At 51.9% G+C, this 14,224-nt stretch overlaps 1 protein-coding gene across 3 annotated transcripts in view; it reads right to left on the bottom strand.

The window, feature by feature from the left end:
* The window catches only part of LOC133356632 (voltage-dependent calcium channel subunit alpha-2/delta-3-like), a 148,985-nt gene that overhangs the window by 47,085 nt on the left and 87,676 nt on the right, over nucleotides 1–14,224 (bottom strand). For all 3 annotated transcript variants that reach the window (XM_061574253.1, XM_061574254.1, XM_061574255.1), the window contains exons 11-19: nucleotides 14,014–14,127; nucleotides 10,612–10,690; nucleotides 8,906–9,039; nucleotides 7,561–7,578; nucleotides 5,508–5,585; nucleotides 5,219–5,299; nucleotides 4,716–4,790; nucleotides 4,104–4,184; nucleotides 3,180–3,254 (exon numbers count right to left, since the gene is read on the bottom strand). In XM_061574253.1, the coding sequence (XP_061430237.1) occupies nucleotides 3,180–3,254; nucleotides 4,104–4,184; nucleotides 4,716–4,790; nucleotides 5,219–5,299; nucleotides 5,508–5,585; nucleotides 7,561–7,578; nucleotides 8,906–9,039; nucleotides 10,612–10,690; nucleotides 14,014–14,127 (735 nt within the window). The remainder of the gene's footprint in view (nucleotides 1–3,179; nucleotides 3,255–4,103; nucleotides 4,185–4,715; nucleotides 4,791–5,218; nucleotides 5,300–5,507; nucleotides 5,586–7,560; nucleotides 7,579–8,905; nucleotides 9,040–10,611; nucleotides 10,691–14,013; nucleotides 14,128–14,224) is intronic.

The raw sequence follows: 14,224 nt of genomic DNA, 5'->3' as shown, positions 1-14,224 counted from the left end.
CTACAGAACGTGAAGAACCAGTGGCATCTACATCTACAGAACGTGAAGAACCAGTGGCATCTGCATCTACAGAACGTGAAGAACCAGTGGCATCTACATCTACAGAACGTGAAGAACCAGTGGCATCTACATCTACAGAACGTGAAGAACCAGTGGCATCTACATCTACAGAACGTGAAGAACCAGTGGCATCTACATCTACAGAACGTGAAGAACCAGTGGCATCTGCATCTACAGAACGTGAAGAACCAGTGGCATCTACATCTACAGAACGTGAAGAACCAGTGGCATCTACTTCTACAGAACGTGAAGAACCAGTGGCATCTACATCTACAGAACGTGAAGAATCAGTGGCATCTACTTCTACAGAACGTGAAGAACCAGTGGCATCTACATCTACAGAACGTGAAGAACCAGTGGCATCTACATCTACAGAACGTGAAGAACCAGTGGCATCTACATCTACAGAACGTGAAGAACCAGTGGCATCTACATCTGCAGAACGTGAAGAACCAGTGGCATCTACATCTACAGAACGTGAAGAACCAGTGGCATCTACATCTACAGAACGTGAAGAACCAGTGGCATCTACATCTACAGAACGTGAAGAACCAGTGGCATCTACATCTGCAGAACGTGAAGAACCAGTGGCATCTACATCTACAGAACGTGAAGAACCAGTGGCATTTACATCTACAGAATGTGAAGAACCAGTGGCATCTACTTCTACAGAACGTGAAGAACCAGTGGCATCTACATCTACAGAACGTGAAGAACCAGTGGCATCTACATCTACAGAACGTGAAGAACCAGTGGCATCTACATCTACAGAACGTGAAGAACCAGTGGCATCTACTTCTACAGAACGTGAAGAACCAGTGGCATCTACATCTACAGAACGTGAAGAACCAGTGGCATCTACTTCTACAGAACATGAAGAACCAGTGGCATCTACAACTGCAGAACGTAAAGAACCAGTGGCATCTACATCTACAGAACATGAAGAACCAGTGGCATCTACATCTACAGAACGTGAAGAACCAGTGGCATCTACTTCTACAGAACGTGAAGAACCAGTGGCATCTACATCTACAGAACATGAAGAACCAGTGGCATCTACATCTACAGAACGTGAAGAACCAGTGGCATCTACTTCTACAGAACACGAAGAACCAGTGGCATCTACATCTACAGAACATGAAGAACCAGTTGCACCTACATGTAGAGGAGATACCACTTTTAACGCTATTCCGTGTGTTTAGTGTACACGCCGTACAACATTTTGTAATCGACAGGAGTAAAGTTTGAAATCACGAACAAATCGACGTACGAAGGGACCCCTGGAACCTAACTCGCTCGCACGTGGAGGAGTTCCTAGATGATTAGTCTCCCTGATTGGTTAAGACTGCACGTGTAGACTATTGGAGTGCTGGAACGCATCTCCCGTGTTGTCGTTCATTCGTATGGGGAAAAACAGCTGATCGGTCAACCTTGTATCAGTTTCAAGTCTTGTTTGCCAGGAACGTAACTCAGAACTTAAACTGATAATTCCCAGTAAATATATATACTGTATATAGTGCCTTGTTTTTTCGAAGGTGCTTTAGAGCAATTGTTCGATGTGGAGTGACGTCACCCGCTCATGATTATTAATGAGGGGGGTGCTACATGTGGAGTGACATCACCTGTTCATGATTATTAATGAGGGGGGTGCTACATGTGGAGTGACATCACCTGTTCATGATTATTAATGAGGGGGGTGCTACATGTGGAGTGACATCACCTGTTCATGATTATTGATGAGGGGGTGCTATATGTGGAGTGACGTCACCCGCTCATGGTTATTAATGAGGGGGGGGGTCCATGTGGAGTGACGTCACCTGTTCATGAGTGTTAATGAGGGGGGGTGCTACATGTGGAATGACGTCACCCACTCATGGTTACTAATGAGGGGGGGGGTCCATGTGGAGTGACGTCACCTGTTCATGAGTGTTAATGAGGCGGGCTGGCCGATGTGGAGTGATGTCACCTGTTCATGAGTGTTAATGAGGCGGGCTGGCCGATGTCGAGTGACGTCACCTGTTCATGAGTGTTAATGAGGCGGGCTGGCCGATGTGGAGTGATGTCACCTGTTCATGAGTGTTAATGAGGCGGGCTGGCCGATGTGGAGTGACGTCACCTGTTCATGAGTGTTAATGAGGCGGGCTGGCCAATGTCGAGCGACGTCACCTGTTCATGAGTGTTAATGAGGCGGGCTGGCCGATGTGGAGTGACGTCACACGCGGGACACACAGACATCCTTGGCTCATTATCGTCGTGAATGGTGGTGGTGTAGCTATGGTGACAGGAGGTTAAAGAGGGGTTGATATAGGGGTAGTGATAGGGGTGGTGGTAGGGGTGGTGATAGGGGTGGTGATAGGGGTGGTGATAGGGGTAGTGATAGGGGTAGTGATAGGGGTGGTGATAGGGGTGGTGATAGGGGTGGTGATAGGGGTAGTGATAGGGTAGTGATAGGGGTGGTGGTAGGGGTAGTGATAGGGGTGGTTGGTAGGGGTGGTGATAGGGGTGGTGATAGGGGTGGTGATAGGGGTGGTGATAGGGGTGGTGATAGGGGTAGTGATAGGGGTGGTTGGTAGGGGTGGTGATAGGGGTGGTGATAGGGGTAGTGGTAGGGGTGGTGGTAGGAGTGGTGGTAGGGGTGGTGGTAGCGGTAGAGATGGTGATAGTGTAGGAATGTGATAGGGGTGGTGATAGCGGTAGGGGTAGGGATAGGGGTAGTGATAGGGGTAGTGATAGGGGTTGGGGTTGTATTAGGTGTTGGGGTAATGATAGGGGTTGAGGTAGTGACAGGGGTAGGGGTAGTGATTGGGATAGTGATAGGGGTGGTGATAGGGGCAGGGGTGGTGATAGGGGTTGGGTTAGTGATAGGGTTAGTGATTGGGATAGTGATAGGGGCAGGGAGTAGTGTAGGGTGTGTGGTAGGGCTGGTCACAGAAGGGGGGCGAGGGAGCAGCAGGATGATGATGCTGCTGCTGGGATTGGACAGAAGCGATGGGGGTTGTTCTAAGTGAGGGACGGAAGATGCTGGCCATTGTCGTGGTCGTTGCCGCTGTCGCGGTGATTGTGGCGGATTGCTGAGTGTTCCGTGGAGGGAGTTGGCTCCGGACAGGAGAGGAGCTCACCTCTGAGATCGGGACGTTCATCCGTATGTTCGAGGAGTAGGAACCTGTCTGTCTGTTCACCATCGCCGCCCGCAACTGTGGCAACAGGGAGACGCGCGTGCGTAGAGACAAAGCTTCCCCGTGCAGCGCGCCCAGGCTGTGGGGGCAAGTGCCGTTAGCGAGCAGCACCTCTGCAGCGAAGCACGGAGCGACGCCTACGAGGGGGGTTCGTTGTGAGTCTATGGGTCTCTGTGTGAGTCTATGGGTCTCTGTGTGAGTCTATGGGTCTCTGTGTGAGTATATGGGTCTCTGTGTGAGTTGATGGGTCTCTGTGTGAGTCTATGGTTCTCTGTGTGAGTCTATGGGTCTCCGTGTGAGTCTATGGAACTGAGTGAATCTATGGGTCTCTGAGTCTATGGGTCTCTGGGTGATCATATGGACCTCTGAGTGATACTATGGGTCTCTGTGTGAGTCTATGGAACTGAGTGATCATATGGGTCTCTGTGTGAATCTATGGCCCTCTGAGTGATCATATGGGTCTCTGTGTGAGTCTATGGCCCTCTGAGTGATCATATGGGTCTCTGTGTGAGTCTATGGCCTTCTGAGTGAGCCTATGAGTCTCTGTGTGAATCTATGGCCCTCTGAGTGATCATATGGGTCTCTGTGTGAATCTATGGCCCTCTGAGTGATCATATGGGTCTCTGTGTCAATCTATGGCCCTCTGAGTGATCATATGAGTCTCTGTGTGAGTCTATGGCCCTCTGAGTGACCCTATGGGTCGCTGTGTGAGTCTATGGCCCTCTGAGTGACCCTATGGGTCTCTGTGTGAGTCTATGGACCTCTGAGTGACCCTATGGGTCTCTGTGTGAGGCCCTCTGAGTGACCCTATGGGGGGGGGGGCTGCCCCTGTGCGCACCTGCTGGCCTCCGCCTGTGCGAGACTCACCACGTCGTCCTGCTCGCCCCACTCCACCTCCAGCAGGTCGACGCTATGCGGCTTGGCCTTGAATTTCCCTCCCTCTCTGTACTGCACTCTCACACGGACGGGGGAGCGTGGGCCTCAGCAGGCCAGTGGCCAGCCTGCTCAGCGGCCCGGTGTGTGATGGCCGCCGGTCAACCAGGGGTCTTGCCAGGCGTTGTAGGTTGGTGGCCAGGAGATGGCGTTTTTAACTCAACTTCATTTCTATTTTGCCCAGGTTAGGGCTCACTTGTGAGCTACGTCGCTCTTCATTTTCATAAGTGACCCTGGCCATCACAAATAATGGCACAATGAAGTTGGCGGCTCATCATCATCATCATCGCCGTCGCGCGTAAAGTTATAGCAGTCGCTTAATACTCCTAAATGCGTGACGTTGATTCCAAATGTGGAGGGGGAAACACCGGAGGAACCGGAGAAAAAATCCACGCGATGATAATCCTGGTGGTGAGCCACTTCGTTGAGCTTTTCATTTGTGATGGCCAAGTGGCTTGTGAAAGAGAGAGAGCTGCGTAGCTCAGTGGAGCCTTAACTTGTTCAAACAGTTTGGTGACAACAACAATAATAAGAGATGGCACTCACCAGGGGTCTCTGGTCGGGGTGGCTCAAGATGTAGCCGTTGTTGGTGATGGCAAACGCGTAGCCATGCTCCCCCAGCTGCAATGGAAGCAGCAGCATCAGCATCATTAGCAGCAGCATCATCAGCAGCAGCATCATCATCAGCAGGAGCATCATCAGCAGCAACAGCAGCACCATCACCATCAACAGCAGCATCAGCAGCAGCATCACCATTAGCAGCAGCATCATCAGCAGCAGTAATAGTATCAGCAGCAGCAACACCATCAGCATAATCAGCAGCAACATCATCATCAGCACCAATTATCGATATCATCAAGATCAACATCATCGTCATCAGCAGCAACATTAACACCAGCAATTTCATGATCACCAGCAGGAGCAGAATCAGCAAAAACAAAATCATAAGTACCAGAAGTAGCATAAATTATCATCAGAATCATCAGAATAATCAGCAAAATAATTATCAGCATCATCGGCATCATCAGCAAGAAGGAGGCTGCTGGTACCTTGTAGCGAGGGACCACACGGAGGATGTCCTTCAACGGCACGTCGAGTCCCACCACGCCGAGCAGCACACCACGTGACTTCTACACAGAGCAGCACACCACGTGACTTCTACAGAGCAGCACACCACGTGACTTCTACACAGCAGCACACCACTGGTGGTGGTAGTGGTGGTGGTAGTGGTGGTGGTAGTGGCGGTGGTCGTGGTGGTTGTGGTGATGGTGGTGGTTGTGATGGTGGTGGTGATCGTGGTGGCTGTGGTAGTTGTGGCGATGGTGGTGGTTTTCTCACCATGTCGGACTTGCCGCTGAAGACGGGCATGGCAACGGACGTCTTGAGGAAGTGATCCTGAGATGCCAGCGTGAGCAGCTGGTGGCCGGGGGGGCGGGGGCGAGAGACGTTCACTCCTTCACTCGTTCATTCCTTCACTCGTTCATTCCTTCACTCGTTCATTCACTCACTCGTTCATTCACTCACTCGTTCATTTGGCCAATAATTTTGTCAGCAGTTAATTAAACTCACGCATTCATTCAGTTGCGTGTTCATTCACTCGTCCATACAGTTCTGGAATATTTTTTGGCCAGGTATCGTCAGCAAGCGTCAATTCATTAATTCAGCCAATACATCTGTAATTATAATTTCATTCAGTCTGTTTTTAATTAATTTTCAGTAATTGATTAAGTAATTTAATTTAAATTAATTTTCAGTAATTAAGTCATTTGATTTTATGGATTCGAAAACATTCCTCTGTGATTCATTCAGACATTCATGAGTTCATTGATTGCACATCGTCAATTCATTTAATTCGTCATTCATCCCATCATTCAGTCTGCAATCCATTTGGTCAGAAATTCAATCGGCTTGACATTCATTCCTTCAGCAAATCATTCATCCACTCATCCATAACATCAATTACCCACTCACCTTTAAATAATCCCTTCATTTAGTCGTTCATTAATGCCCTGCCCACGCAGCCGATCTCCATTCGTGCAGATTTCCACACGAATCCGTTTCAAGTTCGAGGAGTCATTAAATTAGTTTAGTTATCGACGCTAATTAATGATGTTAGCGACGCTAATTAATGATGTTAACGACGCTAATGAATGATGTTAACGACGCTTATTAATGATGTTAACGACGCTAATTAATGCTGTTAACGACGCTAATGAATGATGTTAACGACGCTAATGAATGCTGTTAACGACGCTAATTGATTATGCTAATTCATGGCAACCGTTGGTCGCATTACTCGCAGCATGACGACTCTGTGATAATGCCACGACTATGCACGTCGATCACTCCACCTCCTTCACGTCCTTCCGTTCCTCTCTCAAAGCGTCACCGCCTCTTCTGCAGCGCCCATTCCCTTCCTCTTCCCTTCCTCTTCCCTTCCTCGCCCCTCCCCTCGCCCCTCCCCTCGCCCCTCCACTCCGTCCCTCCCGTATAGCTCTTCTGTGACCCCTACGTGACCTCTGCCACTCAAACTTTACTTGACGACTAGACCGGGGTCAACGTATCTGAGCCCAGGGGTAAAGCCCCTCTGAAGCGACCTGGCTACGACGTGGCGGCGTATCATCGCCGTCGTCACGTGGAGGTGCAACGCAGCAGGCAAATACTCCCAAAGCAGCAGGCAAATACTCCCAACGCAGCAGCCAAATACTCCCAACGCAGCAGCCAAATACTCCCAACGCAGCAGCCAAATACTCCCAACGCAGCAGCCAAATACTCCCAACGCAGCAGCCAAATACTCCCAACGCAGCAGCCAAATACTCCCAACGCAGCAGCCAAATACTCCCAACGCAGCAGCCAAATACTCCCAACGCAGCAGCCAAATACTCCCAACGCAGCAGCCAAATACTCCCAACGCAGCAGCCAAATACTCCCAACGCAGCAGCCAAATACTCCCAACGCAGCAGCCAAATACTCCCAACGCACGGTGGCGTCGATTCTAGACGTGGAGGGGGGAACCGGAGTAGGACCCGGAGACAAATCCACGCGACCCCGGGGAGAGAGAGCGAGAGATGCACAAACTGCAAATGTACAACAGGCGGCAAGGTCGCGATGGAACCCGCGACCTCCTGTACACCAGGCGAGGAAGTTCACGTCTCCTAGCCACCGTGATGATGATGAGATAGAGACACACGCAAACTCCACATATACAGCAGGTATCGTCAGGGTCTGGATGGAACCCACGGCCTCCTGTATACCAGGCGAGGGAGTTCACATCTCCTAGCCACCACAGTGGCGTTGGTCGTGATGAGACGATGGTGATAATGGTGGTGGTGGTGGTGATGATGATGGGAGTGTAGATGTGATTTAGGGCTCCGTGTGAAAGTGTTCTTACCTTCTGTGCTTGTGGCAGCTGCAACACAGACACACACACAAAGACAAAGGTCCCCCGCATAGCCTTAACAGACTGTTGGGGAAAGTGCTGTTAATGAGTAGCGCCTATGAAGGCCGGCACGGCACAAGAGGGGGTGGGTGGCCAGCACCATGCCCGGCCGCCTTTGTCTCCCCAGTGGCGACGTTTACGACCGGTTTGTAGCGCAGCGCGCCGACCGCTACTCTCCCGCTCCCCGCTACAGACATACAGACACCAACACACAGACACACATGGACACACACAGACACGTACAGAGACGCAGAGCCACATACATACATAACAGATAAAGATTCCCCGTATAGCCTTAACAGACTGTTGAGGAAAGTGCTGTTAGCTAGCACCTGTGAAGGCTCGCACGACACACAGGGGGGTGGGTGGCAAGCACCACGCTCGGCCGCCTTTGTCTCTCTAGGGTCGATGTTTACACACCGCACCAGCTACTAATTTTAGGCTGAGTCGACCTAGGTAAGGCCCAAGACCGGTTCTGAAAATCGCCACTGGTGTTGGCATATACAGACAGACACAGGGACACACACACACAGAGACGGTCGAACAGACACACACACACGTCCCAGCGACGACACGCGGGTGACATCACTGTGGCAACTGTGTAAACGATTGTGCCACCGAGATGTGTAGTAGCTCTTCTCATGTCAGCAGGTGAGAACCCCACCGAGATGTGTAGTAGCTCTTCTCATGTCAGCAGGTGAGGGCCCCACCGAGATGTGTAGTAGCTCTTCTCATGTCAGCAGGTGAGAACCCCACCGAGATGTGTAGTAGCTCTTCTCATGTCAGCAGGTGAGGGCCCCACCGAGATGTGTAGTAGCTCTTCTCATGTCAGCAGGTGAGAACCCCACCGAGATGTGTAGTAGCTCTTCTCATATCAGCAGGTGAGGGCCCCACCGAGATGTGTAGTAGCTCTTCTCGCAGAAGCCACCTGGCCGTCGCCAATGGCAGCTCAACGGAGTGGCGGCTTATGGTCGTCACGTGGACATTTAGAGCAGCCAAATTATCTAAACGATCGAAACGCGTGACGTTGATTCTAATTGTGGAGGGAAAACGGAAAAAAAATCCAGGCGACCACGGTGAGAGAGCCAGAGAGACACGCAAATCCCAAATACACAGCAGCAGGCATCAGGGTCGGGATTGAACCCACGACCTCCTGTATACCAGGCGAGGTAGTTAACTTCTCATGGCCACCGCGGCGACCCCCTTTGTGAATCCTCTGAGCCGGTCGACCTGGCTCCAGCACGGCTCAGCTCGTCCCAATGGGAAAAAAAGCGGTGCTGTGCCGTGCCGGGCTCACCGTGTAGTCAGTGTAGGCCTCGGTCCAGATGACCGTGTGGCCGCGGCTGATGGCCATGGGACGGCTCAGCACCGGCAGGTAGTGCATCACGTTCTCGGGCACGTTGGCCAGCGTCGAGATGCGCGAGTAGTAGCCTGCGTGGGCACCGCACAGAGGTCGAGAGGTCAAAGGCATCGAGATGGCCCAGATGTCAAGAGGTTCAGGTATCGAGAGGTCAAGAGGCCCAGGTATCGAGAGGTCAAGAGGTCCAGGTATCGAGAGGTCAAGAGGTCCAGGTGTAGAGAAGTCGAAAGGTCAAGAGGTCAAGAGGTCCAGGTGTAGAGAAGTCGAAAGGTCAAGCGGTCAAGAGGTCAACAGGTGCAGGTGTCAAGAGGTCGAGAGGGAGAGAGGTTCAGGAGTCCAGAGAAGGTCGTCGTCGCGGGCGAGTCGCCGCCGCGACCGAGCGGAAGTTGGAGGCGGGAGCGGCCCAAGGGAAAGCGGCCGAAGGAAAAGCGGCGTGGCGTCCGGAGCCACCGGCGTGGTAGCGAGGTTCGATTCCCCACTCGTCTGTTCCCCCTGTTCTCTGGAGTGGGTGAGTGAGTGCGTGGTTGACTGTGTGAATGAGAATATGCGTGTGTGAGTGCTAGTGAGTGTCTAGTGGGGTGCGGTAGTGGAGCGGTTAGCGTGGTGCGCTATGAACCCGGCGACCAGAGTTCGATTGCTGCTTACGACCAACACCAGTGACGATTATTTGAACCCGGTGCTGGGCCTCCCCTAAGTCGACTGAGCCTCAAATTAGTACCTGGTGTGGTGTGTGAACATCGCCACTCGGGAGACAGAGGCAAGCCAGGCGTGGTATTGGCCACCCACCCCCTCGTGTGCCGTGCCGCTGTTTATGGATGCTCGCTAACAGCACTTGCCCCAACAGTCTGCTAAGGATATATGGGGGATCTTTGTCTTTGGGTGAGTGTCTGGGGAGCAGTAGTGAAGTCTCTCTGTCTGTCTTTATTCTGATCTCTCTCTGTCTCTGATCTCTGTCTGTCTGTCTCTGCTCTGATCTCTGTCTGTCTGTCTCTGCTCTGATCTCTATCTGTCTCTGCTCTGATCTCTATCTGACTGTCTCTGCTCTGATCTCTATCTGACTGTCTCTGCTCTGATCTCTCTCTGTCTGTCTCTGCTCTGATCTCTGTCTGTCTGTCTCTGCTCTGATCTCTATCTGTCTGTCCCTGCTCTGATCTCTGTCTGTCTCTGCTGTGATCTCTATCTGTCTGTCTCTGCTCTGATCTCTATCTGTCTCTGCTCTGATCTCTCTCTGTCTCTACTCTGGTCTCTATCTGACTCTCTCTGCTCTGATCTCTATCTGTATGTCTCTGTTCAGATCTCTATCTCGGCTATCCCGGACTCCTCAGTCGCCTTCCCAGTCACGGGATACCCTCAATAACGTCCCTCCTCATCGCTTGAAGTCACGCAAAGCCCCCTTTGGAGCCATGCGCTTAAACCATAAATGATGCGACCTTGACTCCTGGTGAAGCTTTGAGAACTGAATGGGAGGAGGGAGGGGGGAGGAGGAGGGAGGGGGGAGGAGGAGGGAGGAGGCAGGGTGAGGAGGAGGGAGGAGGGAGGGGGGAGGAGGAGGGAGGGGGGAGGAGGCAGGGGGAGGAGGCGGGATGAGAAGGGAGGGGGGAGGAGGAGAGAGGGGGAGGCACGGGGGGGCAGGGGGGCCCCACCTTTGTTGCTGCACGCCATCCACTTCACGCTGTCCGCAAACGCCACTTCCCGCCCGATCAGGTAGGTGAAGAGGCGCACCTGTATGTGCAGGTGTGTGTGCGAGGGTGTGTGAATGGGTGGCGTGTGTGTGTGTGCGAGAGTGAGTGGGTGTGTGGGAAGTGGTGGCGTAGTGGTTAGCGCTGCTGCAATACGAACCTAGCCACCTGAGTTCGATTCCCGCTCACGGTCAACACCAACTCGCTCCGTGTCAACAACAACAACAACTTAATAATAAAGGTTTTCGGGTGAGATCGCGTAAGTATAAATGTGTCGTAACCCTCTACCACCCGACACAGCCAATTAGTAAGGGCTTTGTCACCTAAACAAAGCGCCAATTAGTGACTACTTCAGCCCACCGGTGTGTCGGAGAGTAAATCCACAACATTTACAATATGGAGGGTCACGACACATTTCAACTTACGCGATCTCACCCAAAAACCTTTATTATGAATACTATTGGTCGCGAAGGCCTCGCACGTGTCAAATGGACAACAACGCCGCATGTCCTGGATGTTGTGGCCTTGATGGGGAGCGGTGGCGCAGTGGTTAACGCGCTGCGCTACGAACCCGGCGGCTCGAGATCGGTTCCCGCTCACGGCCAACACCGGTGACGATTATCTGAACCGATTCTGGGCCTCCCCTAGGTCGACTCCGCCTCAAATGAGTGCCTGATGCAGTGGTGTGGAAACATCGCCACTGGGGAGACAAAGACGGGCGTGGTGCTGGCCACCCAACCCCATCGTTTGCCGTTCCGGCCTTGATAGTCTGGCAAGGCTACACGGGGGGGGGGGGGGGGGTCTTTGTGAGTGCCCGCTAACCCCCCCAACCCCCACCTGATGAACGAGACATGGCGTGGGCAGTTCTTCATCTAGCGGTGGATTGAACATGGCTGCTGTTGATGACGATTCATTTCATTCTCACTCATTCATGAAGTCGAGCCTTTTCGTTATTCCGAATAACTTTAGTGATTAATTCATGCATTCGTTCATCTATTGTCAATCGTCCATTCATTCCTTCATTCAATTCTTCTGTATTTAATCAGTCATGCCATTCATTCAGTAAATAATTCGCCCATTAAACACATTTATTATTCAATCATTCATATATCTCGTTGGTCATTCATTAATTCCCTACCCAGATAGCCAAATGCAATCGACGTTACCCCAGCAGCTTTCCCCAGGCAGGGCTGTGAATTGCTATCAACACTGAGCACTTGCCCCTACAGTCTTTCGAGGCTAAACGGGGAATCTTTATATTTTCCGGGAGTGGTGGCGCAGCGGTTAGCACGCTGCACTGCAAAAACTCCGGCGATCCGAGTTCGATTCCTGCTCACGACCAGTAACGGTGACGGCGGCCACCATGAACCGTCGTGCCGAGAGGTTCACTTCCCCGCCTGCTATGCAGGAGGTCGTGGGTTTGATCCCGACCCTGACGCCTGCTGCTGCTGCTGTGTATTGGGGTTTTGCTTGTCTCACTCTCCCCGTGGTCGCGTGGATTTTTGTCCGAGTCCTCCGCTTTACCTTCAACATCACGCGTTTCCAGAGTAGTTGGGCTGCGGCTATGATTGTCAACGTGACGATGGTGACGGTGGCGCTACTTTGTTGGGCTATCGTTGGTGATATCCAGGTCGCTTGTGAATCAAATAAGGAAAGCTGCACAGCTCGGTGGGGACCTTGATTAACTCGTCAATACAAACAAACTAAAAACAGTTCATTGATTTGTAAATTAGTTTTGGTTTGAACCTGCAAGCTCGATCAGTGTGGAGAGTCCTGGATTCTGGAGAGATCCGGACATGGGTCACCATCATCAGCGATCTCCTCCGAGGCCGGTTCCCTTCCAGGTGAATACGACGCATCACAAAGCAACCACGTCGCCACCCCGGGGTGAGATCCCAATTCCATTGCTCCGTCTCCGCGGCGGACGTGCCCCTGCCGCGTCTGCCGCTCGTGTCACTAGGTTCGACCGCTGGGTCAGGGTCCCATCATCATCATCACCATCATCATCATCACCATGTCATCATCACCAGCACTGTCATCCTCACCATCCTCATCACCATCATCACCACTTCATTATCATCAGAATCCTCATCAACATCATCCTCATCATCATCACTATCTTCAGCATCATCATTATCAACCTCATCATCACCATCCTCACCATCATTACCATCATTACCATCATCACCATCATTACCATCATCATCATTACCACCATCATCATCATTACCACCATCATCATCACCATCCTCACCATCATTACCATCATTACCATCATCATCATTACCATCATTACCATCATCGTCATCATTACCATCATCATCATTACCACCATCATCATCACCATCATTACCATCATTACCATTATCACCATCATTACCATCATCACCATAAATCCCATCCTCAGCCATCACCACCACAATCACTCACCCATCACCATCACTCATGATCTCGTTAGCGATCCCACTAGGTTCAAGCGCTAATTGATTTGCGCGGTAATTGAGAGAGGGCCACGTGGGTGCTGGGTGTGTGGGGGGGGGGGGGTTGAGGGGGAGGGGGGCTAATGACAACCTCATTACGGGGCGAATCTTCGGATAATTAATTAGCAGAAGCCGCTCCGAGTCCCAGAGGGACGCGAGTTCAATCCCTGACCAAGGTCTCAAACGCAAAGCGCGGAGTGATTCAACACAGAGGTTTGTGTCGAACCAGGACCCATGTCGACCAGAGAGCGCCCTTGCCAATAACCATCTGGGCAGTTCTACCAGCAGAGCCTGGTGGCACTGCTGATGAGACCATGAATGCCGAAACCAGTTCTTGCCAATAACCATCTGGGCAGTGCCACCATCACTGGAGTCATCATTAGGCTCTGGAGCAGTGGCTCTTCACCTGGGGAGCACGTCACCCACTGGGGGTGCGAGATTCCCTCTCTGGGGGTGCGAGACGCGGCCGGATTGTTCTTAGAAGGTAAATAATCGAAAACACAAATTAAGCACGGGCACGTTAAGTGCAACTGCTTTGTTTCATCAAACCCCTATGTATGTATTAGCATTGTACATTGTTGTGACGCTTGACAAGCAAGGGGGTGCAAGGCTGCAGTGAGAACCCCGCCTCGAGAGAGAAGGCTCTTTCACTGCTAGTTCTGGTGGTCGTCAAAATGAGTACCGTGCAGCGGTGAGTGATTGGGGAAGTTTGCATATTCCGTGTCTCATTTTCTGTGTCTCTATGCCCGTGTCCCCATGTCCCATATTCCTAATGTCCCCATGTCTCTCTGTACCTGTGTCCCATGTCTCGTGTCCTCATGTCCCCCCCAACCTCCCGTGCCCTCCCCCCGTGCCCTCCCCCCGTGCCCTCCCCCCGTGCACTCACCCTGCGGTGGGGCCGGTTGTAGGTGTTGAACACGTTGTCGTAGGTGTCAGTGGCGCCGTCCGTGATGAGCATGATGGCCTGGCTACACTGGCTGCCTTGGCCCGTCCGGTTAAACTACTCAGATAAAGACACGTACATACAGACACTCATACAGACACACAGACACGTACATACAGACACACACACATACATACAGACGCACACACAAACA

The sequence above is a fragment of the Lethenteron reissneri genome, chromosome 55 (assembly GCF_015708825.2).
Source record: "Lethenteron reissneri isolate LAM-NWPU_2019-01 chromosome 55, ASM1570882v1, whole genome shotgun sequence".
Lineage (NCBI taxonomy): Eukaryota > Metazoa > Chordata > Hyperoartia > Petromyzontiformes > Petromyzontidae > Lethenteron > Lethenteron reissneri.
This window is presented reverse-complemented; position numbering and strand designations above follow the sequence as displayed.